Below are 27,991 nucleotides of genomic sequence, written 5' to 3' on the forward strand. Positions count from 1 at the left end.
TCCTTTTCTCCCCATCACTACTTTGGGTGAAAAGAGGTTGAGAAAAAGAAGATACATGAAGAAAGGAGACCAGGACCCAGTCACCCCGGGGCCACCTGTGCAGCTACCCAACCTCAGGGCCGACGAAGCTCCTCTTTTAGCAGGTTACATGTGCCTCTAATCAGGCCGTCCTTGAACCTCAGGAGCAGGGATAGCAACCCTTCTCACCTGTGAGTGGTGTCCCCGTCACCCCCTCCAAGCTGTGGGGCAATTCCCCACACCCTCTCAGGACGCCCAGCACATCAGAAATGACAGCAGACCACACACAGGCCCCACATTCTTCTCGTCCCCACATGAGTCTCCTCATGTGTACTCCCCTTTGGAGACCACGGCCTGAGACATGAAGAAGGGGATCATCAGGGTCCGGAGAGACCATACCATGTCATCATCCACAGAGGTGTCGTAGTGCACGGGGTGGTTGGCGTGGACCTGCTTCAACCTCACAAGCAACGCCTCCACCAGGCTGTCTCGGTCCCGGAGTTCGATGAACTGGAAGGCCACCTTGCTTCTGATGCTGACGATGATGGGGTGCGGCAGCAGGCTCGTGTCCTCCATCTTCTCGATGCTCACCACCTGCGCCAGAGGCAACATGCAGGGACAGCAGGGAGGGAGGAAGGCAGGCATGTTATTACATATGCAGAAGATGTCCCGAAACACAGGGCAAGGCACAATGACTGCAGAAAGGAGATGATGCAAAGGTGAGAAAGCGGCACTGCTCACCCCCGCCACAAGGGGAGGCTGTGCAAGGCTGCATCAAGGGGCGACTGCATAACAAAGTGTGGTCTATCCACACAACGGAGTATGACCCAGCCTTGAAGAGGAGGGGGATTCAGACAGAGGCTCTGGTATGGATGAGCCCCGAGGGCATTATGCTAAGTGAACAAGGCCAGTCACAAATCCTGTATGAATCCACTTGTATGAGGTACCCGGAGGAGTGAAATTCATAGAGATGGGAAGTCGAAGGATGGTTGCTAGGGGCTGAGGGAAGGGGAAGAGGGGAGTTGTTTTATGGGGACAGTGTTTCTGTTGTCAGTGATGAAAGAGTTCTGGAGATGGATGGTGCTGATGGTTGCACAACAATGTGAACGTACTTAATGCCACTGACCCATACACTTAAAATGGTTAAAATGTCATTTCTGGTTAGGTACACATTACCAAAATAAATTTTTGAAGCACGTAAATTGGCCTCTAGATTTCTTGCTCCATTAATAAGTAAAAATATTTGTAAAATGAAGACATCTACTACAGAATAATAACATGGAGGCAGGAGACCACAAGGAGTAATCCCAGCATTGTCAGAGGCCAAGTGGGAGGATCCATTGAGCCCAGGAGTTCGAGACCGGCCTGGACAATACAGTGAGACCCTCCTCTCTAAAAAAAAGAAAAAAATAAGAGTTTTGAGTTTTTCCAAAGAATAATGCTCACAACGTTTTTTATCAGAAAGAATCTGGAGGTCCTGACGTGTAAACAGAGTTGTGGGTACCATCTCACCAGAGTTGCTGCCCTGAAGCCAAAGGACTGAGCTGTTCAGTCTGAACATAATCTGAGCCCCCATTTCCGGAAAGAGAACTGCAGTATTTTATAGGAAGAAGGGACCTGATCCCTGTCAAAGGAAGCATTTTAGAATTTTTAACTGAAGTTCCAGGAGCATATAAAAGCCAGTCAATTTACCATTTATTTTTAAAAGGTGATGCTTTTTGTAGGTTGCTTTTTTTTCCCTTTCTTTTTTTTTTTTGGTGAGTGAAAGGGGAGGATTCATTCCTAGGAGCTGCTGGAAAAATCTTTAATTGCCAGGCACGCACTTTTTAATAACAGCTCTATCAATAATGTAGAGGTTAGAGTCCCTTGTTTTCAGCAGTCACTTGTTAGCAAATTTCAGGATGCCATAGCAACAGCAGAAAAAGTAACGGCCGAATGGGTAATGGTCCAGTTCAGGCCATGCCTCCCTCAAGAAGCCCAGCCTTGTAGTCATCCATCTGTAGATGGCAAAGCCGTGCCGTGTGAACTTCCCCTCCCACACTCCATCTCACAGCGAGCAACCTTGGGTTCAAACAACAAAAGGCCGCTTCAGGAAGCAGACAGTAGGGCCGGTCTACCTCTCTGAGTGGCAGGACGATCTTACAGCAGCCGTCTTCTCTGCTGGCAAAGCAGATGTAGCTGTCAGAGGTGAACATCCGCCCCGCGGTGTGACAGCGACTGAACGGCGTCCAGAGCGAGCAGTCCACAACCGCGTGCAGCTTCTCCTTCCTCGGCAACCTGAAGAAAGCCCGGAAGAACTCATTCTGTGCTCTGGCTTCCAGATCCCTGCGAAAGGACAGGGAGAGAAGAAGAGATAGGAAAGGTAAATGGACATCTAAGATTACCAAAGAAAACACTTCTACTTTTTTGTTTCATTTTATTTTTGAGACAGTCTCTCTCTGTCACCCAGGATGGAGTGCAGTGGCACGATCTCGGCTCACTACAACCTCCACCTCACTGGTACAAGTGATTGTCCTGCCTCAGCCTCCCAAGTAGCTGGGATTACAGGCACGCGCCACCACGCCCAGCTAATTTTTGTATTTATAGTAAAGATGGGGTTTGCCATCTTGCTCAGACTGGTCTCAAACTCCTGAGCTCAGGTGATCCGCCCACCTCAGCCTCCCAAAGGGCTGGGATTACAGGCGTGACCCACCGCGCCCAGCCAAGAAAATACTTTTAAAGCCACTGGCACAATTTGTATTTAAGTGAATACAAAAAGGCACCATGCACGTCCTGTGCTGGTGCACGTGGGCATCCCACATTCTAACTGCACGGCCAACCTTCAGAACAAGGACACAGAGCAGACGTGTTGCCTCTGCACAGAAGTAATTTAATAAACTCACAGGCCAAATAAGCATTCCTTCCTGGTTTGAGTAACACTGAGAATTACCAGAAAAACAATTGCTTAAGAATCCAAGTTTCAAAAAGTTTGATAACAAGTGGTGAGGAGGATGTGGGGAAACTGGAACCCTACTGCACTGCTGATGGGAATTAACATGGTGCAGTCATGTTGGTAAACACTCTGGAAGCTCCGCAAAAGGCTAAAAGCAGACTTAACACTTGACCAAGAAATTCCACTCCTAGGCAGATATACCCAAGAGAATTGAAAATGTATGCCTTGCACACGAATGTTCTTAGCAGCATTGTTTATAACCAAAAGGTAGAAATAACCCAAATGTCCATTAACTGATAAATGGATAATCACAATGTAGCGTATCCATACAATCAAGTATTGTTCAGCCGTAAAAAATGAAGTACTCATGTGTGCCACAACAGAGATGAACCTTAAACATATCATACTGAGTGAAATAAACCAGACACAAAAAGACGACATACTGCCTGATTCCATTTAAATGAAATATCCAGAATAAGCAAAATCTCTAGAGACAGAAAATAGATTAGTGATTGCTCAGGGCTTGGGGGAAGAGAGAGAAACGGGAAGTGACTGCTCCTGGGTACATGGTTTCTTTTTGGGGTGATGAAATGTTCTAAAATTGATTGTGGTGATAGTTGCACAACTCTGTGAGTATCGTAAAAACCACTGAATGGTACACTTTCAAAGGATGTATAACAATTACATGGTATATAAATTAAATCTCAAAAAAATAATTAAAAAATTTAATGCGGCCAGGCACGGTGGCTCATGTCTGTAATCTCAGCACTTTGGGAGGCCGTGGCAGGTGGATCACTTGAGCTTAGGAGTTTGAGACCAGCCTGGACAACATGGCAAAACCCCGTCTCTACAAAAAAATACAAACATTAGCTGGGTGTGTTGGTTCACACCTGTAGTCCCAGCTACCCCAGTGGCCAAGATGAAAGCATCACTTGAGCCCAGGGGATAAGAGGTTGCAGTGAGCCGAGATCGCGCCACTGCACTCTAGCCTGGGTGACAGAGTGAGACCCCAACTGAAAAAAAAAAAAAGAAAAAATGTTTAGATGCGTATCTGACACACAGTAAGTAATCAATAAACATGAGTTATTATCTTTTTTAAAAATATATTTTAAGAATCCAGGTCGGGTGCAGTGGCTCATGCATCACATCAGTATTGACAAGAGAGAATGCTGATGAGGAAAGCAGGATCCTAACCCCCAGGCAACTCCACACATCCTGATTTCTGGCTCTAAAACCAGTAAAGAAAGCAGCCAAATCACAATGTTTGGAAATACTGATCAATTTATGTCATACTGCAAAATTCTAGTAAGGGGGAATTCCAACAGAGAGAGGGAAAGATTTTTCTCTTGCACTTTATAAAGTTCCTTATAAATATAAGGATGAAATTAGCACTCGCTTGAAGTCAGGAATATGAATTCTTGGCTTGCTTATGTACTCTGTAACCCCGAATGAGACTCTCTGTATCTCATTTTGATTGCTACAAAATGGGAATAATGTCTGAATTCTCTGCTTCAAGGGATCCCTGTGAATCTAAAATGATGCCCACAACATAGTAAAAGAAAAATTAGGCATAGTACCTACAGTATGATCCTAACTTTACATAAATACCTTAAAATTTCCAGACAGGGATGTGTACAAGGACTTTATCTCAAGTGTTAATAGTGACTGTCTTTGTGTAGTGGGACTTCCACTTTCCAATTTTATTTTGCTGACATTTTCTACATGACTACCATATTAGCTTTAAAAAACAACTTTAGCTATTTTCTTTAGGGGAAAGTACAATTTTTTAAAATGTTACATAAATGCCATAAATGCAAGATAGTAAACTCTCAACTCTGGAATTGGCTACACACAGCTCAAGTGAGCTTTTCAGGCACGATCTGGTTGTGAGGCCCCGGAGATATGATCTCACCTCAACCATGGCCAGGCTGGGCTCTCAGACACATGCCTTTTCTGCAGCCCCTTCTAGGTCTCATGTCCACCATCACACATCTGCTTTACAAGCAGCAGCTGTCACACAGAGATGGCACAATCCATGGAATTTACTATCAAGCCCTCAAAAAGAGAAGACACATACATGCCCAGAAAGTCCTCTGGACACACAGAGAAATTAAATTCTACAGACCACAATGGGTCCAGTTCCTGGGGCCAAAGCTGCAGTTCCTTAAGTGCCCGATACAACATGGACTACTGTTCCCATGGGCGCCTGAGCTGACTCCAGAGAGGAGCTGGGAGAACACAGGAAAGGCACTATGAACGCTCTACCAGTTCACACACTGCAAGAATGGAAGGCAAGGCCCCTCAAGAGGACTCCAAGTTCCCCAAGCTGACTATGTCCCATGCATTTAAATTGGAAAACTTCCACCCTTGTCCTCAGAGCATGCTGGCCATGTTGGCTTTGATGAAAATAAAATCAACCCTTACTCCCTGCAAGTATCTCACAAACGTGGTTCTAGTCGCCAGTGAGTTCACCTGTCAGCCTTCCTTTCTAGCAGGGCATCTCTTTCCCCTTAGGACATGGTTGAAGTCAAAGTGAACACATGGGGAGTATTCAAATCACAGAAGCTTGCACTGAGCCACCAGAAGTGTGGGAGGACTTATATTTACATTTATTTTGCACCGAATCCCTCAAATTAAGAATAAGGTGTTTCAGGCTGAGCATGGTGGTTCACACCTGTAATCCCAGCACTTTGGGAGGCCGAGCTGGGCAGATCACGAGGTCAGGAGTTTGAGACCAGCCTGGCCAACATGGTGAAACCCCATCTCTACTAAAAATACAAACATTAGCTGGGCTTGGTGGCGGGCGCCTGTAATCCCAGCCACTCGGGAGGCTGAGGCAGGAGAATCGCTTAAACCCGGGAGGCGGAGGTTGCAGTGAGCCAAGATCATGCCACTGCACTCCAGCCTGGGCAACAAGAACGAAACTCTGTCTCAAAAAAAAAAGAAGAAGAAGAAGAAGAAGAAGAAGAAAGGTGTTCCGGTATCTGAGGCAACTAAACCATTTTGTTCTACACAGTGCACCTGCTGCTCCCTCAGTTCAATCGGCTTCTCTCTCTGTGGCTTCGGAGCAGCCTGGGCACGCTGCACACAGTCTCCATTCCCCTTTCAGGGCTTTCCTAGCTTTCCATGTAGACATCTGTCTTTTGCACATTTGGGTAGCCAGAGACCAGAAACCTCAAGTTACGAAAAAGTAAGTAGCAGGGGGGACTTTCCTAAGATCTGAGTTAGTTTCCTTCCTCCCTACTAGAAAGTTGTCTTCCAATTTCACCATTCGTTAAATATGTGTTACATACAAGATAGTTAAATTTCCAGCATAACTGAGATGAAGATATAGTGACTTTGAAAAGATGAGAAATCAGTTCTTTATGAAGTTCAGAACAAGACCATCCTATCCTTTAGGTCTGTTTCAAAGCAGATGTTAGTTTTGATGCTAAATATATCAACTCCTTTTACTGAACAACATCAAAAACAAAGCCACTGGTCACAGCGTGCTTCTCAGACTTTCCAGTACTTCCTAAGTGCCTTCACTTTTCCTCCATAGAAAAGAACAGACAATGGTGACGATCTGACATTCAGAAGGTGGCCACACAAGCCTGTAGGTCACTGCAGAAGCACCCCTATGAGGATGGAGACTATCCTAGCTACCCCAGCTACATCTACCCTCCAGTGCCTGCACACAGAGGCCACAGCAATCACTCTAAGAGAGAGCTACAGCTAAGACTAGCCAGAAAAGGTGCCACCAATCACCTTTTTTCTTTTTGAGACACAATTGCACTCTGTTTTGTGCTGTGCTCTCCACTCTGTGGAGTGCTGTGGTGTAATCTTGGCTCACTGAAACCTCTGCATCCTGGGTTCATGGGATTCTCTTGTCTCAGCCTCCCAGGTAGCTGGGATTACAGGTGCCCACCATCATGCCCAGCTAAGTTTTGTATTTTTAGTAGAGATGGGGTTTCGCCATATTGGCCAGGCTGGTCTCGAACTCCTGACCTCGTGATCCACCTGCCTCGGCCTCCCAAAGTGCTGGGATTACAGGCGTGAGCCACCACGCCTGGCCCAACCACCCTATCTTAACACATGCCATTGATGAGACTGTAAATAAGCAGGGAATAAATAGGGGTCAACCCGACTCTGGAACAACAAACATCAGATTTGTTGTTGAAGCTAAAATTAATATGTGCAATAATGCATGACAACCATGCAGAAGATTCGAGACTAGTTACACATTCTTTAAAAAATTCAGCTTAATCCCTAAGAGGACCCAAGAAGGTATATTCTTTTATTTCTCTGCAAATCCAGAATTATATTTGTCTCTCCTACTTTTGGTAAAGATGTAGCAAAATAGGTTTCCCTTTCTCTCTCTCTCTCCCCCCCCATCCACCCACTAGAATGCTTTGGGAAGAACCCTGTCTGAGTTACATGCCACCTCTCGCTCCCTCTGGTCATTCAGCCCGCATGTGAGAGCCTACTGTGTGTCAGCAGGCTTAACTTTACTTCCAGGCTTAACACTTCCCCAAACTCAGGCTGCGTGACAGGCCGGGGCAGCTTGGCTCTCCCATGCTCAGCATGCAGAGACTTCCCATGTGTGCACCAGACAGACAGCCAAGAGCCATGGCTCCTGCTTTCTTGGGTAAGGGAGGGCAAACTTGGTCCTCTATGGTCAGTTTGCCTCATAAAGGAGCACACAAGGATTTCCAGTGGCTCTACGTGCTGCGTCCCCCCGTTCCCCTGCCCAGAGACCCATGGCCGGGAGGTGGCTCCCGCCTGTAATCCCAGCACTTTGGGAGGCCGAGGTGAGAGGATCACTTGAAACCAGGAGTTCGAGACCAGCCTGGCCAACATGGCAAAACCCCATTTCTACTAAAAATACAAAAATTAGCCAGCGTGGTCGTGCGCACTTATAATCCCAGCTACAAAGGAGGCTGAGGCAGGAGAATCGCTTGAACCTGGGATGTGGAGGCTACAGTGAGCTGAAATCACGCCACTGTACTCCACATCCCCCTCTAATTAATTAATTAATTAAATCACATCAGGAAAATATCAAGCTTTCAAGATTCAAGAATTTCTTGAATCTAAAAATGAGGCCAGATCCATGTGCTTTTTCTCAAAGCCCAAGTCTGTATACAAAACATTTCATTTCTCAAATGTGTGTTCACTCAGAATTACCTTTCTTCTGTGACCCCTCAGGAGTCCTAAGGAAATGTGGATGAAGCTGCCATGTGGCTGCTAAGGCACACGGCAGCCCACGGCCACTAGGCTCACCTGTCAGGCGCCAGCACAGGCAGATGGTACGAACGGCCCCTCACTCCTTTGGAAATGTGTCTGCACTGAGCCCCTAAGAGACCAGGACCCTGACAACACACAGCATCTGTAAGGCTCTCTGACCCTCAGAAAAAGGCTCCTCCCTCCGTCCTCTTCCTCCCATCCTGTTCTAGACAGAAGCACCTAAGCCAGCCCACTGACAACCACAGAGCAGCTTGGGGACTGGGGTTGTAGAGGGTGAGACGTGGGCCTTCTCTTGTAAGGTGGGGGTGTCAGGCTGCAGGAGCCCCTGGGAGATGTCCTAAGTGGGCCAAGAGGACTCTGAGGCAGAGGAGGACTCGAGCTAGAATCAGAGGGATGATAAGTCAAATAAATTACACAGAAGTGGTCCTAGTGGGAGCTGAGGGAGAAGAGCAGGAAAAGGGAGAGTGGGGGGAGGGGGGAAAAGGGGAAGGCCAAAGAGGGTCTGCAAATCCAGCCAGACCAAGAAGTTCAGAACCAGACAAGCCACGGGGGACCAGGGTTCCCTGCTGAGGACACCTGCCTCTGGGCAGCCGCTATTCATCTTTATAGACCAGCAGAAACAGCCCGCCTCGTGGGAAACAGTTTCCATTTACTACATACACTGCTTTAATTCAGCTCTCCTCCAGCATCTCCAGCCAGTCGAAACAGACTGTAATTCGATTTAATGAAGCCCATCACTCTCCAACCACCCTCCCCGACAAAAAATAGCTGAATACACTTTTTTTCACCCCACCATTTCCAACTTCGGGATGCATCTCTTCTGTTTTGAGATTTCAGGATCTATCACCTTTTTTCCTTTCCACTTCCCTCCCTCTGTTCCCTCTGTGGGCAGCTCCTCAGTCACTCTGCCCTCTTGGACTCTGCGGCTATGATGTGGGGATCCCTGGCCCAGGGCCTGCCCTGCGTCCTGTGAGGGCTGAGCCGGGTGACTCCCACGCCTGGCAACTCCAACCAGCCCAGTCAACCGGGGGTAACAATGCACCCTGACCCTTCCTGCTCCCAGGGGAGCTACAAGCAGCTCCGCACTGGGGCCGTAAGTCCTGCTGGAGTGGCCACACATGGCGATCGTGACTAACTGGCAACCTGAGGCTCACCCAGCTCGTGACCCCAAGGGCACCTTTCTGCAGCCATTATCTGGGGAGGGGAGGGGAGGGGAGGGGAGGGGAGGGGAGGGGAGGAAGGACCAACCAGAGAGAGCCAGGGAGCAAGCGTGAAGAGACTGTTTTCCTCAGCTTCCAAACCTGGGCTCTCCTGGCAGGGCTTCAAGAAGACTGAGTCATTACCTGTTTATACCCGCAGGCCCACATCTCCATGACAAACGCTACAAACGAGAACTGGCCAGGAGTTGGGAGGCAAGGTACATGCCTTTCACTTTTTGAGAAAGCTGCTGAACCTGCAGTCAACCGTTTGGCCCAGAAGCCTGCAGCCCCACCACAGGGCCAACCCCACGCACCTGCAGGAACCCTGGCAGCTCGGCGCTGGCCAACACCAGGCCCTTTTTAGCCTTTCCTGTCCCCTCTTCTTTCTGATACTTCCCAGGGCAGAAGACAGACGGGGAATGTCTTGGAGAATCTCCCTGAATTCTGGAATGTAAATGAAGGCTGCCAACTGATAGCTTTTCTCCAAAACCGGTTCTCGTACCACAAGGGATTTGGTGCTACAGACCTTCAATGTATTCTTGCCTCCCTTCTACCCAAAACCAAAACCACCACACTGGGAAGTGGAGCTGTACTGGGATATCAGTAGATTTGTGAGGGACCACTTGAAATCCCAGCGCCGTGGGGCTGGCCAGACGAGCTGCTAGCAGGCCTCCGACTCCTGCAACTACACGGCTGCACTCACACGCCCACACGCCCCGCACACACAGGGAGACGGGGAGGAGCTTTACATGGCGCTCCTGTGAGCCCTCTAGCAACTCATGCAACCCAGGCGTGTTGCTCTGGGGCTTCCTGCAACTGTGACTTTTCCATTTTTAAGATATCTTTGTAAGCTGCACTAAAAGAACTCAGATACCAACGACTGCAGAGGCATTTGAAGAAATACAGGAGGGCAGGGCACCTACTGTACTGGACTGTCTTGCTTTTAAAACAGGTGCTCCTAAGATGGAGCCAGAGAGACCATCACGGGGCCTGGGGCTGAGAGGTACAGAGTCCAAACCCCAAAGGACACGGCCCCAAGCGTGTCCTTTCACAGGGGGCAACAAGCACCCCCTCACCCTCCATCTCAGATTATCAGAGGTGACACAAAACCATGGGAAATTCCTTGGAATCTTAACCTAAAAAATCAAGAGCACTTGTGTTTGATTTTACCTCACTCATGACTACACGTGATCTGTTTAAAACAAATGGACACAGCAGGAAGGGGCTTTGAATTCTTTCAGAACACATCAAACCCTCAGCATGCCCCCATGACAGGCCACGAATGAAGGGACACTCTCTACCCCACACATTGAGAAAAGACAGAGGACAGTGTATGGATTTAAAGAATAATCAGTCTTTAAAAAAAAAAAAAACACTTTCTTTATATTATTACTGGACACTAACTTTAGAGCTTTGAAGGAACTTAGCAGCATATCATCCAGGCCAAGTATGGAAGACTAAAGCTCAGAAAAATCACGTTTTAATATCAGTATTGGTCTTTTTGCAACTTATTTCACTCAACATAATGTCCTCAAGGTTCATCCATGTAGTAGCGTGTGTCAGGATTTCCTTCCTTTTCAAGGCTGAGTAATATTCCATTGTGCAGCTCACATTTTGCTGATGGCTTTCATCTCTTGCTGGACACTCAGGCTGCTTCTACCTTTTGGTGATTGTGAATAATGCTGCTGCAAACATGGGCATACAAAGAGCTCCGAGCCCCTGCTTTCAGTTCTTTAGTGTACATACCCAGAACTGGAATTGCTAGACACTAAGATCACTCTACTTTTAATTACTTTTGCACCAAGATAATAAAAAATAACTAGTGGTTCTTTAAAAATTCAAAATAAAAACTTTGGATACTAAAGTTGAACTTCCTTAAAGCAACAAACAATTCAAACAACTACCTCACAAGTCTCTAGGATTAGTATCAATTTGTGGCAAATAAAGCACGTAGCGTACTGACTGACACTATTAGAGAGGCGTATTTCTGATGACAAAGTGGCACCAAAAATAGGTCCAGCTGTCCTGAAAATGTTTTCTACAAAGTAATTTCCTGTGAAAAGACAAAATGTCAGCTGGGCACAGTGGCTCGCACCTGTAATCCCGGCACTTTGGGGGGCCAAGGCAGACAGATCATGAGGTCAGGAGTTCAAGACAAGCCTGGCCAACATGTTTAAAACTCTGTCTCTACTAAAAATACAAAAATTAGCTGGGCGGGTGGTGGGCACCTGTAATCCCAGCTACTCGGGAGGCTGAGGCAGGAGAATCATTTGAACCTGGGAGGCGGAGGTTGCAGTGAGCTGAGATAGCACCATTGTACTCCAGCCTGGGCGAAAGAGAGAGACTCCATCTCAAAAAAAAAAAAAAAAAGCAAAGAAAAAGAAAAGACAAAATGTCTTAATGTTCACTAGCAAAGCACAGTGCTCCACAGATTTCTATTAAGCAGCTACCCATACTACATTTTTTTTTTTCAGACTGAGTCTGGCTCTGTCCCCCAGGCTGGAGTGTAGTGGCGCGATCTCAGCTCACTGCAAGCTCCGCCTCCCGGGTTCACGCTGTTCTCCTGCCTCAGCTTCCCGAGTAGCCGAGACTACAGGCGCCCGCCACCACGCCCAGCCAATTTTTTGTATTTTTAGTAGAGATGGGGTTTCACTGTGTTAGCCAGGATGGTCTTGATCTCCTGACCTCGTGATCTACCATCTTGGCCTCCCAAAGTGCTGGGACTACAGGCGTGAACCGCCGTGCCCGGCCCTACCCACACTACATTTCTAAAAGCATTCTTTATGAAAATCAATTTTGAAATAATATCTGAAAACTCGAAGTCCACTACGTAAATGAGTAATCATCATTTCTGTCATGTCTCTGTCGAGATGAACGACACAGGAAAATCTGGATTAAGCCACAAGGGAAATTTAAATCTAACATAACCAAGGCTAACAAAAGCACGTGCACAGAAGGGCTGGGCACGGCTTGTGGGTCCCCTGTGCGGGTGGGAGACACTACAACGGACGCTCTCACCTCTTGGTGATCTGACTTGGCTCCTGCAGATCCGGGTCAAGGTCAAAGACTTCATTATCCAGCAGCCTTCGCAGCGTCACATCGGCCAGCTGCTCCATGACCTTAAACACCTCATCCAGGTTCAGGAACATGGAGAAGTCACGCTCCTTATTCTGCGTGGTGATTCGGATGGTATCCGTCAGAAAGACATTGGACGTTCTTTCTAATTTCTGGATATCAACCCACGGAACTACAAGTTTAACTGTAAGAGAAAAGGGTGAAATACATATCATACCACGAAATTGGAGCCAAACTTGAGTGTGTCAGCAAGCAACTATCCAAAGCTCTCCTTAGGCCAATGTGTAAATGCCTTTTAAAAAAATTTTTTAAGTTCAGGGATACACGTTTGTAATATAGGTAAACTCATGTCATGGGGATTTGTTGTACAGATTATTTCATCACCCAGGTGTGAAGCCTGGTACCCATTAGTTATTTTTTCTCATCTTCTCCCTCCTCTCACCCTCCACCCTCAAGTAGGTGCCTGTGTCAGTTCTTTCCCTCTATGTGTCCATGGGTTCTCAAAATTTAGCTCCCACTTATAAGTGGGAACATGCAGTATGTGGTTTTCTGTTCCTGCGTTAGTTTTCTAAGCATAATGGCCTCCAGCTCAGTCCATGTTCCTGCAAAGGACGTGATCTCATTCTTTTTTATGGCTGCATAGTATTCCATGGTGTATATGTACCACATTTTCTTTATCTAGTCTACCAATGATGGACATTTAGGTTGGTTCCATGTCTTTGCTATTGTGAATAGTGCTGCAGTGAACATATGCATGCATGTGTCTTTATGGTTGAGTGATTTATATTCCTTTGGATATACACCTAGTAATGGTAACGCTGGACTGAATGGTAGTTCTATTTTTAGTTCTTTGAAGAATCACCACACTGCTTTCCACAATGGTTGAGCTAATTTACACCAGCAATACCATTCTGGACATGGGAACAGGCAAAGATTATATGATGAAGATGCCAAAAAGCAATTGCGACAGAAGCAGAAATTGACAAATGGGATCTAATTACATGAAAGAGCTTCTGCACAGCAAAAGAAACTATCAACAGAGTAAACAGAGAACCTACAGAATAGGGGAAATTTTTTGTAAACTATGCATCTCACAAGGTCTAATATCCTTGTGAGATAGCAACTATCAGGAACTTAAACAAATTTACAAGTGAAAAACAGACCACCCCATTAAAAAGTGGGCAAAGGACACAGACACTTTTCAAAAGAAGACATACATGCGGCCAACAAGCATATGGGAAAAAAAGCTCAACATCACTCATCATCAGAGAAATGCAAATCAAAACCATAATGAGATGCTACCTCATACCAGCCAGAATGGCTATTATTAAAAAGTCAAAAAATAACAGATGCTGGGGAGGTTGTGGAGAAAAGGAAACGCTTATACACTGCTGGTGTAAATACCTTTAAACCAGAGCAGGAAAGAAGAGCACAGACCACCTGACAGCTGTTGGTCAAAACCCAACTCGTGTTCTAATGGTTTTCTTAAAGATTTAAGTAAAACTTCCCAAGATGAAGGCTGCCGCATGTTTCAAAGGAACACTATTCTGAAAAACCAAGTTAACAACGTTTACCCTTCTCAAGAATATTTAAACTTCAATAGTTATGCATAAGTTTCTGAATCTACATAAATTCCTTCAAAAACAGCATTCACAGTGTAAGCCATGGGAAAAAGAGGTGTGTAAATGAGGATCATTCATGATCTCGTTGAGAGAAATGGACGTAACGTTTAGCCTGTTGTCAATAACAGTTGCAAGAGTCTTACAAGACAGAGTATAAGCAGATTTTATGAAACTTTAAAAAAGTAACATAGTACAAACGGTACATTTTAGAAACACCTGGTCTAGTCTCAGAAATGTTTCTAACAGCGGTAGCCAGGGCTGGCAATACAGAGTCAGCAAAGAGAACAGAAAGTCTAAACATCTGGCGGCCTGCTGTCAGAGAGGCATGCACAACACCTGAAAATCAGAAATGTCACCACATATGAGGGATCATTTATTTTTCCTAAATCTTTTTGTTTGTTTGTTTGAGGCGGAGTCTTGCTTTGTCACCCAGGCTGGCGTGCACTGGTGTGATCTCGGCTCACTGCAACCTCCGCCTCTGGGGTTCAAGCGATTCTTGTGCCTCAGCCTCCCAAGTAACTGGGACTGCATGCACCACCATGGCTGGCTCATTTTTGTATTTTTAGTAGAGGCGGGGTTTTCCACCGTGCCCCATTTTTTCCAAATCGTACCCTCCTAACACAAAAAGGTTTAGTGACAATCACTAATAAGTGTCAGAAAACAATTCATTTTCCTTTTCAAATAGAGAATGACGTTCTTATTTTTACCATTTCTTTCCATTTATCTTGCAATACCACTTTCAGCGCTTTAATAATTTTAAAGGCCATATTTCTGCATCAGGCTTGACAATAAACTTCTCCAGCTACTTCTACCAGGTATCATAAAAGCTCTTTTATACACAGGTATATATGCTCCACCTATGCCACCAACTTTCATTCATTAAGCATCTCCTTTGTGGAGAGCCCACCCTGCACTGAAGGAGCTTGTTCACAAAGAGAAAACAGACGTGCATATGAGTAAGCGACCACTGACTTGCTGGGACTGAGCATAAAAATGCAAATACGGTACAAACAATATGGGGACCAGGGAAGGCTTTCTGGAGGTGACAAAATCCGAACTGAATTTTGAAGGATGAAGGATGAATAGGAGTTTCCAACAGGCTAAGTACAGAGAAAGGAAAGAAAGCCAGGTGAACTTTGAAAAGCATTTCAAAGAGAAGGAAGAGAAGGAAGACAGGGTGGCTAAGGTTAGGTCAGGGCACACCCCGAGGGTGCGGAAGGGCTGTGCGGATAGGGTGTGTATCCTAGAGCATCAGAACCAACGCTGGCGAGCTGGGAACGGAACGCCACGTGCCAGAAGCCAGACACAGCAGACCCCCCAAGAGAAGCTCCTCTCACTGGTTCAACTTGAAATGTAAATCAAGAAAGAAACCAAAATTACACACTCACGTATGCAGCTTCCATACTACCCAACATGAGCACTTACAACAGTATCTGGTTCTGGAAGAAGTTTCCGTGGGAACAACTTTTTAAACATTCAATATACAACTGACACTTGTGGCTTCGCTTTTTCACCTGCGAATCCCACTGCCTAGGACAGCTCCTGCCACTGGATAAATACGTGAGCCGTCAATCAGTGCATGAATCTCAAGGAGACAGTGAAGAATTCCCCTTCTGGAAGCGACTGCATATCCAGCCAGTCTTCCAAGGGGCAGTCCTGACCTTCAGCGCCAGGAATTTTTTTAATGGCCTGCTTTGTTAAAAAGCAGGAATATGGCCGGGTGCAGTGGCTCACGCCTGTAATCCCTGCACTTTGGGAGGCCGAGGCGGGCGGATCACGAGGTCAGGAGATCGAGACCATCCTGGCAAACACGGTGAAACCTCGTCTCTACTAAAATTACAAAAAATTAGCCGGGTGAGGTGGTGGGCACCTGTAGTCCCAGCTACTCGGGAGGCTGAGGCAGGATAAAGGCGTGAACCCGGGAGGCAGAGCTTGTAGTGAGCCGAGATGGCGCCACTGCACTCCAGCCTGGGTGACAGAGTGAGACTCCGCCTCAAAAAAAAAAAAAAAAAAAAAAAAAGCAAGAATGTGTTCTACACTTTGAGAAATATTAAGCCATCAGTGATAACACTATGTTTTCTAAACTTACAGAAGTAAAAACGCCTTAGTGGCTATGTAAAGTGAACTATACAGAATGTTTCCTAAGGCAGTAGAAAAAGTGAATTCTCCAGATGTAATCCCCTGCTAGTAGTAGCATATATAAGTAATCAAGTGTCACCCGGTGTCATCTCCACCATTTATTTAAATCTGTCCAACTCTTCCTATTAACAGCCCTTCCTGGGAGCAGCGCTGAGTCCCGAGGGCCAACTTTATCTGGGAAGAGCCTGCCAGGCCTCACTTACGTTCCTTGCCCAGGAAGAAGGAGTAGAAGCAGAGGTGGTTGATGCTGAGGTACAGCCAGCCCTGGCGGGGCACCCTGCCCTTCCAACAGCAGCAGGAGTAGTAGGTGACCAGCTTCTCTGCCTCGGGGAAGTTGAACCTGGCCTCAAACTTCACCAGGGCTTCTCGGAATTTCTCGGGTTCTTCCTCCTGCTCGGCGAGCCTGCTGCTGGTCTCCTCGGCTATCAGAGCCTGACACAAAGAGATGACAGTCCCTGCTCAGTGAGCCGGCAATGGGAAGGCAGGGGCTGCAGGGGATCTGAAGCAGGAGGGACTGAGACGCACAGGCCCCCAAGAAGCATGCGCTGCTTCAATGACAGACACACCTGACGAGGAGACTGGCTCAGCTGTGTCATCCATCAGCCACCCAGACACACAGCTACAGCAGAAAAAAAAGGAATGGCAGTCGGGGTCAGAAAACCCAAGAACCAGTTTCTCACTCGGCCACTTACCGATCATGAGGCTCTGGGTGAAGCATTTGACTTCTAAGCCCAGTTCTCAAACAAATGATTTTTTTTTTTTCCTTTTTGGAGATTTTTGCTCTTGTTGCCCAGGCTGGGGTGCAATGGCGCAATCTCAACTCACCACAACTTCCGCCTCCTGGGTTCAAGCGATTCTCCTGCCTCAGTCTCCCGAGTAGCTGGGATTACAGACATGTGCCACCATGCCCGGCTAATTTTGTATTTTTAGTAGAGATACAGCTTCTCTCCATGTTGGTCAGGCTGGTCTCGAACTCCCAACCTCAAGTGATCCACCCGCCTCAGCCTCCCAAAGTGCTGGGATTACAGGTGTGAGCCACTGCACCCTGCCGCAAACATCATTTTCTAAATTTTCCCTACAGGCATATGAGGATAAAAGGACTGTCTCAGGCCCGTGAACTCGGCATCAATCCCAAAGAACTACCCAACTTTGAGATAAAAGTTAGTCCTATGAGCATGCAGGTGCGGTGGTTCACACCTGTAATCCCAGCACTTTGGGGAACTGAGGTGAGCAGATGACTTTAGGCCAGGAGTTCGAGACCAGCCTGGTCAACATGGTAAAACCCCATCTCTACTAAAAACACAAAAATTAGCCAGGTGTGGTGATGTGCACCTGTAATCCCAGCTACGTGGGAGGCTGAGGCACGAGAATCGCTTGAACCCCGGAGGCAGAGGTTGTAGTGAGCCGAGATTGTGCCATTGCACTCCAACCTGGATGACAGAGTGAGACCTTGCCTCAAAAAAAAAAAAAAAAAAGTTACTCTTTTGAGAAAAAACTCATGAAGATCTTCCTCATTAGGTTCAAAAATGTTGGTATTTAAGGCTACTACCGGCCTGACCATGTGGCTCACTCTGCAGTCTTAAATGGATATTGGCCAAGGTTCCCAAGGTCATAAATAACCTCCAAAGCACTTGGGTTTATGGGAAAACAAGGAATCTAAATCTACGATTTTTTTGCCAAAAATGAGTAACAATTAGTGTCCTTCATAATCTGGGGTGGTGGTAGAAGGGCCTAGAATTCACGCTTGTGGCCTATTTGTTCCTAATTGACAACTCATTGCTACCATCAGAAATCTGATTTCCCATCCCTGGGAGCTTGCTGCAAAATCCTTCCCTGAGAATATCTTCTTGTTACCTTCACATGAGCAGCTGTTTAGGAACTCCTGGGCGGGCCCCAAGCCTCATATATGCTACCTGATTGTAAAAACGCATTTAGGATTCAAATTCCAGCTACTCAGGAGGCTGAGGCAGGAGAATCATGTAAGCCCAAAAGTTTGAGGTTACAGCGCACTATGGCGGCACCTGTGAGCAGCCACTGCGCTCCAGCCTGGGCAACACAGCAAGACCCCATCTCTAAAAATACATATATATACACACACACACTTCTATCATTTATCTTCATTAACATTCCCCCCTCTTTTTTTCTTTTTTAGGTAGGTAGGTATGTCTCATGAAAAGCGATGTCCCTCAAGACAAGACTACTTTTTGGGTATTTTTGTCAAACCCTGCACTATTTCATGAGCTATTTTCAAACTGAAACCTGAGCATTGACGTTAACATAACAATGTAATTTGAAACTATTATTTATTTTTATTTATTTATTCTGAGACGGAGTCTCGCTCTGTCGCCCAGGCTGGAGTGCAGTGGTGCGATCTTGGCTCACTGCAAGCTCCGCCTCCCGGGTTCATGCCATTCTCCTGCCTCAGCCTCCCGCGTAGCTGGGACTACAGGCGCCCGTCAGCACGCCCGGCTAAATGTTTTGTATTTTTAGTAGAGAGGGGGTTTCACCGTATTAGCCCGGATGGTCTTGATCTCCTGACCTCATTGATCCGCCCGCCTCAGCCTCCCAAAGTGCAGGGATTACAGGCGTGAGCCACCGTGCCTGGCCTAAAATTATTTTTAAAAGAAATCTGGAGGCTGATGAAATTTCAAGTGATTTTCATTTTCTTCATTATGTTTTTCTCTGTTTCCCACATTTTATTTAACAAGACATTATACACGAATGAAGTACTAGTTAAGAGAGATGAATATTTTTGAAAAGCATATCTAATATATAATGAGTGCTGAGCTCTCCCCTTGCCCTGGAAGTGAGCGTGGAGGGGTCTTTATGAAGGCTCCGGAGCAGACAGGCAGCAGGCACAGCTGCAGGGTGGGACCCAAGGGCTCCCGGTGAAGGCGTGAGGGTGGCCATGCTGACCCTTGCCTTCCTTGAAGTATGGCTTCTGGTTACAGGCACAGCTTGAAACAGGGATTTTTCAAAGTTTTCTAGAGTCAAAGGTTCAGGATATGAGTAGGAAGGCCTCCATTCCCAGATCCTTAGGATGTGGCCAGAGGAAAGGGAGATCAAATGTCACGCTGTGCTCCCAGGCTCAGGCCAGGCAGGCCCCTCACTCCCCAGCCCTGCCTCCTCAGGACTTACTTTTCAAAGCATTTTAGCTTCAAAGTGTCAGGGACCAGAATATATCACCCCAAAATATGCCACTTTGGCATAAGGATTATTTTGAGCTGAAGAAAACTGAGAAACAGCAAACACCAAAAAGGCTGTCTTCCCCCCCGACATCTGCCTCAAAACAGGACCTGTTTTTAAAGGTCCATTAGTCAAGGTGTGTCCTGCTCCTGTACCAGAAAGAGGACTTTGACTCTCAGTCACCAGAAACAGCTCTCGACCCTGAGAGGAATCTACGTAACCTCACTCAACTAATCCTTAGCTTCCACGCGTTTCCCACACAGAACGCTGCCCCAAAAGCCTAAAGGCCTCTTTTCTAGTCTTGTCGCCTTTCTACAAATGCACTGTTCTTCACTGAGATGCTAGGTAAGCCCAAGTGCTAACCACCCCTGTGAGTTACTCATCACTGAGCTTCTGTTACACATATGCATGCTTCTGTGTTCAAATAAAGTCAGTTTGGCTGGGCGTGGTGGCTCACATCTGTAATCCTAGCACTTTGGGAAGCCAAGGCAGGAGGACTACTTGAGCCCAGGAGCTCGATACCAGCTTGGGCAACATAATGAGACCTCGTCTCTACAAAAAATAAAAACAGCCAGGTGTGGTGGTGTGTGCTTGCAGCCCCAGCTACATGGGAGGCTGAGGCAGGAGGATCACTTGAGCCTGGGAGGTCAAGGCTGATGTAAGCCACAATTGCACCACTGCACTCCAGCCTGAGTGACAGAGCAAGACCCTGTCTCAAAAGAACAACCAACAAAAATAAACTCTGTTTTTCTCTTGTTCATCTTTTGTCAGTGTAATTTCCAGGACCCCAGCCATGATATCTAGGAGAGTCAAGGACAAGTTTTCTTATTCTATAGAAACTGTTTAAAAATCACTGTAGCAAGAGTTAATTTTCTTCCTGCAAATTAAGAAGAGCAATACCTAAATCAAAGAACCACTACAACTTGCATTAGACCAAGACAGGTGGGGGTAAGTGTGAAAAATAGCTCTGAATGGGGCCTTTCTGTAGCTACCCAAGTGTGATATGACCCAGGGAAGTGAGTCACAGTTGGCTGGGCCAGGATGAGGGCCGACCCAAGCCCACCATGGCCCAGTCCACCCGCTAACCCCACTGGCCAGGTATAACTCCAAGAAGACATTGTCAAGCTGGCTGGACTTGGGATGCCTTCCCTTTCACCAGATCCCGTAAGTATCCCCCAGTCCCCGAAGGAAAAGATTTTGTTCCTCCAAAATCAAAAATCTGCTTTGACACCCTTTACGAAAAGCCATGGCACTTGAGGTATTAGAAAGCCAAGCTTTTTGCAGAAAACAAAATCGAAGGGCTAGGACGTTTTACCCTAAGGAAGGTAAGTGTATCACACGCTAATGTGTTAAAGTATTTAATGAGAGAGTTAAATTTAGAATGAGAAACTATCTCTCCCAGGCCAATGGGGCTTTGAAAGCACCGATTACCCATCATGTTATTGCAGGGACGCCAGTTATATAAGACTGTAACTCACAGGAAGTATCACAGATACCTCCCAAAATACTCCTCTCTTGCCCACTCAAAACTTAATTGGCTTTCATTACATTTAATTTACATATTTTAAGAATAAACATCCACTTCTAGCAGGAGGAAAGTGGTAGATCCAACAGAATAGTGTGACAAGATGTCACAACTGCAAAAAAAAAAAAAAAAAAAAGGTGATTTAAGAAGTCAAATAATGTGTTGCTCTGCAAAAACATAAATCTGAACATTATTTTTTTTTCCGGCGATAAAAAAGGGCCTTCACTCCTGTAAAGGATAACAAAAACTAAGCCTGAGAATAAAGTCTTGTTTTTTGTTTTGTTTTTTTTTTTTTTTGAAACGGAGTCTTGCTCTGTCCCCCAGGCTGCAGTGCAGTGGTGCAATCTTGGCTCACTGCAAGCTCCGCCTCCCGGGTTCACGCCATTCTCTTGCCTCAGCCTCCCAAGTAGCTGGGACTACAGGCGCCACCACCACGCCCAACTAATTTTTTTGGATTTTTTTAGTAGAGATGGGGTTTCACCGTGTTAGCCAGGATGGTCTCGATCTCCTGACCTCGTGATCCACCCGCCTTGGCCTCCCAAAGTGCTGGGATTACAGGAGTGAGCCACAGCGCCCGGCCAAGTCTTTTTTTTAACATGTCACGTGTATTTTGCTAGACTGACTACAAAGTTAAGACAGGTGATAAATGAAACTTATCTGGCTTTATGTATTAAGCCAAAAAGTTCAGTTAGCAGAAAACACTGTTAGTATGCCACAGTGTTCGAAATGTCTTAAGGAAAAAAGATGGAAAGATGGGGAGAAACGTTAAACTCAAGGGACCTACCTTTACCTTCCCTTTGACAAAACTGGCAATGTCATCTTTATTATCAAAGACGGACAAGGTGTGAAGGAGATTTTGTTCCAGCCAGTCCCAGTGCTGGTTGATTTCCTCTAATGTTGCACCTGGATTCGAATAGAAAAAGATACAGAGCTTAAAAAATGCAATCGAAATAATTCCTAGAACATGAACTCATTTTGTAAATATTGTGTATCCCCGTGTTGATGTTATTAAAACATCTGGGCTCTCATACCCTGGGCCACAGTTTGCCAGATGAAATGGAAGGCACCCCCACTGGGGCTGTGGTGCCCCTCCCCGTCGCAGTGGGATGTGCAAGCATCACTCCCACTGCCACACGGATGGGCCAGGTGGCCAAGTGAGTTACTGCTGGGACGGTTCTGTGACCATCCTACCCACCCTACTAACGCACAGAAGTCCGACCATCTCCACTCAAACGACAGAAACATTTCTAATTATTCAGCTACTCCAGCACGGAACAAGCCCAGAACAGCAGACCGATCCTGAGCGGCCTTGCAAAGTTCTCCCATGAAAAGAAGAGTCGCTTCAAGAGGTGCCTAAGCCCAAGTCCATGGAGGAAAGAGCCTCTTGCCAGGGCTCTGCTGAAGGCCCCAGGGGCTGCCACTTGCACCCAACATTGCTGCAACACAACAAGCAAGGGCCTAGGAAATTTACAGCTTACAAATGTGTACTTCACAGCATTTACAGCAGTGGCCGTGAAAAACATACATAAAAAGAGGTCTGACAGTACATGTTAAAACAAACACAAAGGCATTAAATCATAGGCGTAAATTCATTTCTTTCGATGACAATGTTTTCTAATCATCACATTATTAAAGCATTAAGCAAAAAGCTTAGTCATTTTAGTTGTCTGTATTTCCTCTCTATTCTCATCATCTCTACTGGACAACGGGCACTTTGACACAGGGACTGTTCCCAGCTCCTCATGAAGGGCCTGGCACACGGCAGATGCTCAACAAGGTCCACCGACTAGAAGCACACACGGTCCTGGACAACAAAAACACGTGGGCATCAGGTGTTTCTAGTGTAGGCAGGTTTCCAAAATGGGAAGCAGGAGATATTCCAACCTCGAAGAAATGAGACAAACAACAGAGCTGAATCATCTAGCCAGTGTGAGAGGGATATGGTGCCCAGAGCCACCCACCACTTACCCAAAAGCCAGATATGGACCAGGCCCAGTGGCTCACGCCTGTAATCCCAGCACTTTGGGAGGCCGAGGTGAGTGGATCACTTGAGGACAGGAGTTTGAGACCAGCCTGGCCAACATGATGAAACCCCATCTCTACTAAAAATACAAAAATTAGCCAGGCGTGGTGGTAGGCGCCCCTAACCCCAGCTACTTGGGAGGCTAGGTCAGGAGAATCACTCAAACCTGGGAGGAGGAGGCTGCAGTAAGCCGAGACCACGCCACTGCAATCCAGCCTGGGTGACAGAGCGAGACTCTGTCTCACACACACACACACAAAAAAAAGCCAGGCATGCATTTTGCTCAGTCATCTTTCTCTCCGCATGTTATGTGCAGCCTTTCTCTCCCTGGAATGTAAACATAAACACCCCACACAAGAAGGTGCCAGGGGACTGGCTCTGGACTTGTGGCTGCATTGGGGTCCATGAGAATGAAAAACATCTATCAGTAGGAGGACTGTTGTTCTGAGCAGACACTTAGGGAAGGAATAAAAAGAAGTATCTAATAGAATAGTTCATAAGGAATAACGAAAGTTTAAAACAATAGTGCTTATTTTGAATTTTCCCCATTTTGGGGCAAGGCATTGGCCAAAGCAGTATCCTTCAGTCATCACTAAAGCCAGTGTTCCCATTAGAGCTGGGAGGGCCCAGGCTTCTCTCTGCCCGAGGTCTCTCTTCACAGGCCATGACTCCCCTGTCCCTGCACCAAGAGCCCTTGGCCAGTGACCCTGCCCTACTGCCCCTCAGCCCCACCTCCTGTGTCCTGCTCTCCAAGGATCACAGAAGCCCAAGGAGCAGCCCACTCAGGTGCAGCAGAAGCTTCCTCTGAGGTGAGGGTCCCGGTCCTCTTGCTCTCCTCTTCCTGCCGTCTGGGAGGGTTCCCACGGTATCACGAAACCCCTGGCCCTTCAGGCTCCCCATCCCTCCTACAACTGGGAAAGCTTGTTTTAAAACAAAATCAAACCCAGCTACTCCAGGCTCCCCAGCATGACTCACTCGAAGCTTCTGACCTTTCCCCACCTGCACTGAGGCCCAGGGCGTCTGCTTGGCTCCTCAGCTGGTTATAACACATGCCACGCTGACCCGACTTAGGGGTACATCTGGTTTACCTGCCGCTGGCTTAAGTCTCCCTGCCCTGTTCAGTGTCCCCAGGTGGCAGGGGTGTAGGTGTCAGCCACAAGAACACCCTTCTCTAAATCCAGTGGGTCAACAACGGTGTCTTCTCTATCGCATCACTAAGTTGGGTTCAACCCAAGCTGATCATCTTGCACAAGCACCTGGGGTAGCCCAGGGCTCTGCTTTTCCTTGGCACTTTAAGACCTTTTCTTCCTAAGTCTTTTATCCTTTATTATCCATTACAATAAAACCCATTACTCAGAACACTGAAGAAAAAAAAAAACAAGTGAAGAATAGGCTGAAAAGCGAGCACTTTATGGGACCTCGATTTTTTGCTGTTTGTTTTCATGGGCCCTCTCACTGATCCAGAAGAAGAGAGAACCAAGAGCTGCAGGAACAAAGACCAACTAAAGCGGGGGGAAGATCCACCTTTGTGGTGCTGGTCTGCTCCAGATGCTGCCTCACTGATGTGTGATGAAGACTGAGTGAGGAAATGGAGGCGCAAGTATTTGTCCAAAATCATGTCAAATGAAGGGCAAACCAGGGCATGAAATGACTCTCTACAACCTGCAAGTACTCTGGGGTCCTTCTATAAAAAGCTATATTTGAATTTTTTTTTTTTTTTTTTTTGGAGATAGAGTCTCTCTCTGTCGCCCAGGCTGCAGTGCAGTGGTGCAATCTCCACTCACTGTAACCCTGCCTCCTGGGTTCAAGAGATTCTCCCACCTCAGCCTCCCAAATAGCTGGGACCACAGGCGCACACCACCTCGCCTGGCTAATTTTTGTATTTTTAGTAGAGCTAGGGTTTCACCATGTTGGTCAGGCTGGTCTTGAACTCCTGACCTTGTGATCTGTCTGCCTTGGCCCCACAAAGTGCTGGGATTACAGGCGTGAGCCACCGCACCTGGCCCTGCTACATTTCATTTTTTTTTTTTTTTTGAGATAGAGTCTCATTCTGTCGCCCAGGCTGGAATGCAGTGGCGCGATCTTGGCTTACTGCAAGCTCCACCTCCCAGGTTCACGCCATTCTCTTGCCTCAGTCTCCCCAGCAGCTGGGACTACAGGTACCCGCCACCACGCCCGCTAATTTTTGTATTTTTAGTAGAGACGGGGTTTCACCGTGTTAGCCAGGATGGTCTCAAACTCCTGACCTTGTGATTTGCCTGCCTCGGCCTCCCAAAGTGCTGGGATTACAGGCGTGAGCCACCGCGCCCGGCCACATTTGAATTTTGAATTTTTAAGTATCATTTACATCATCCTCAGACCTAGTTCTTGCTATGGCTGGGCATTAAAAGAGATACTCTGTGCTTCCACTTACAGCAAGCTCTCTCCCTCCACTCCCATCCTCCTAAATGCATCCTTTCAGGCGACCTGATACAGTTGATCATTTATCCTGCTATTAAGCTCACAGAGGCTAACACCATTAACTGGTAACAGCTAACCCAGCTAACCGCATGTGTCTTCCTCAACTGATAACTTTAGATAACATGAATAAATTATCATCAAGCCCCAACATAATATATCCCTATGGAATTAAGATTTGGGACAACGTCACCAAAAAACTAGACTTTTATTCTTTAAAAAATTCATTCTACCTACTGGGAAGGAGCTTATCATAGAGAAAGATAATTCTAAAACAAAAACCAACCCACACCTTCAAAGAGAAAATAAACCACACAATAAAAAACTCTATCACTGAGTCATAGTGAGGTTTTGTTCCAATCTACCCTGCTCCTGAATATAAGACATAATTGTATGCTTCTCCCAGCAAAGACAATCAATCTGATGAAACCTTTCCACCCTACTGGCTTCTATTTCCTACAGAAGTTGCCAAATGGCAGGGAAATTTTCCAGACTATAATTTCCTCTACAGGAAAGTCTTACGATGGGTTCCACGAATTCCACAAATCAATGCAAGCCGACCACACATCCGTGACCGCAAAAGATTAAAAGGGAAAGTCCTTCAATAGATGTCACATACCACGGTTCTGAAACTACACTACAGCAGCGGTTTTCAAACTACATAAAGTAGCACATCTCAAAATACCTTTCTTCAAAAAAAAAAAAAAATCTTAATAGTACAAAACAGAATACATGCAAACTCCTAAGGAGAGCTACTGATTTGTAAAATATGTTCGAGTTATGCACACCCATGTGAATATATTTCTGTCTGTAGGTCATGGTCAAAAGAAGATTGAAAGCCACTGCATTGTAGACATACAAGCAGTGCAAAGGGTAGAGAAGAGAAAACAAGAAAGTGAGAATGTGTCATCCATTGAAGACGCAGGATGATAAAAAGCCTACAAATTAACCCAGTACCACAGCAATGTTCTCACTGCGGCTTCTGCTGACTTTCCAAAACCAAGACAGAGGAGAGCTGCTATTGTGGCCTGAATTTTGTCTCTCCAAAATTCATGTTGAAGCCCCAGCTCCCAATGGGAGTATGTTTGGAGATAGCACTTTTAAGGAGGTATAAGGTTAAATAAGGTCATTACTAGTTTGGCATGCCTGGTGTCCTTGTAAGGAGAGACACCAGGTTAGTGCATCCACAGAGAAAAGGCCACGTGAGGATACAGAGAGAAGGCTGCTGTCTGCAATCCAAGGAGAGAGGAGACCTCACCAGAAGCCAACCCTGCTGGCACCTTGAGGCCGGACTTCCCAGTCTCCAGAACTGTGAGAAATAAATGCTTGTTTTTTAAGCCACTCAGTGTATGTGTGTAGGGGGCGGGAGGTAGAGGTGACGAGCAGCACTAGCAAGCTAACGCAGCTGTCTAAAACCAAAATGTATAGGAAGATTGTGGCCTGTCATGGAAATCCAATTAGCAAAATTATGCTTGTCTTATTAAGACCCCCAATTTTTCAAAAAAATACTTTTTCATTGTCTAAGAAAATGAAAGTCCAGTGGATCTTAAACTTCACCCACATAAGAAGTCAAAAGTCAGAGTTATAAATCCCTCTGCAAAACTAAAATTCAGTATTAGGAACCTCAGGTAAGACCACAAAACGAACAACACTGATGACTTAGGAACAACCAGAGAAGGTCAACAGAGGACATTTTCTGGATGCCTGACAGTGTCAGGAATTTTGTTCCATATACCATACACATAATGTCATTTACCTCCATAAAATATTACAAGGTAACTGCCAGTATTTTAATTGTCTAGGTGAGAATAGCAAAGTGGAGAAAATAACCAACCCGAAAGCCAGTTCATCTGACTCGGGCCTGGCTCTGCCTGTGACAGCGTCATGGATGGAAGCTCCCAGTGGCTGAGTCACACTGAAACGCACACACAATGTTTATTCTCTTAGGTTTTTCCCAGAGGTATTTTCAGGAAATAAAACAAGCATCTCATTGTCTATGCCCACAGCTTCTGCATGGACACTGCCACAAAGAACTTGATCCAAGCTTGTTTTCAAAAGCAGCTGCTTCTCTCTGCACAGTCAATATCCAACTGAATTAAGTGCCTTCTCCGCCACCTAAGTCTTAATCAACAATGAAACGGGCATTCTGTGTGCTTAGTTCAGATCTGTTCCTCTGAAATGACAGGACATTTCTCTACAGGCCAAACACTAACCATCTACTGTCTAAATGCCTGGGCTAAAAGCCATACAGACTACAAAAGAGCTAGTTAAAAGTCAACTGCCATGGCAGTGTCATTCCCAAATCTCACTCAACACTCACCCTGTGCAGGGCAACTCAGGATCAAAGAATTCAAGCAAAAATTAAAAATGAAGGAAGGAAAGGGTTGGAACAAAAAGCCTTTGATTTTCAGAAAGCTGACATTCTTCAAGTGGATATGGTAACATCTAATCTGTAAGTCGAAAGCAGTATCTTTACAAGAACATATAAAAAGTTCAATGATCATCCCATCATAATGATTTACAAGGTTTTTAGTCAGTTATATTTTTCACTATACAGTTTAAGAAAATAAGCTTTAAATGTTTCTTTTTACA

General features: G+C 46.1%; 1 protein-coding gene across 34 annotated transcripts in view; it reads right to left on the reverse strand.

The window, feature by feature from the left end:
* The window catches only part of TBC1D8 (TBC1 domain family member 8), a 241,555-nt gene that overhangs the window by 28,166 nt on the left and 185,398 nt on the right, over positions 1-27,991 (reverse strand). For 20 of the 34 annotated variants that reach the window (XR_012421958.1, XR_012421956.1, XR_012421953.1 and 17 more), the window contains 5 exons: positions 21,704-21,822; positions 16,412-16,640; positions 12,391-12,631; positions 2,136-2,343; positions 418-612 (listed from right to left, as the gene is read on the reverse strand). Coding sequence is in view for 27 of the 34 variants with exons in the window: in XM_065526645.2 (XP_065382717.1) it covers positions 418-612; positions 2,136-2,343; positions 12,391-12,631; positions 16,412-16,640; positions 21,704-21,822 (992 nt within the window). In the remaining 7 variants the exon portion in view is untranslated. The remainder of the gene's footprint in view (positions 1-417; positions 613-2,135; positions 2,344-12,390; positions 12,632-16,411; positions 16,641-21,703; positions 21,823-27,991) is intronic. The other 14 variants (XM_074011123.1, XM_074011128.1, XM_074011119.1 and 11 more) reach the window with 5 other exon arrangements.

The sequence above is a fragment of the Macaca fascicularis genome, chromosome 13 (genome assembly GCF_037993035.2).
Source record: "Macaca fascicularis isolate 582-1 chromosome 13, T2T-MFA8v1.1".
NCBI lineage: Eukaryota > Metazoa > Chordata > Mammalia > Primates > Cercopithecidae > Macaca > Macaca fascicularis.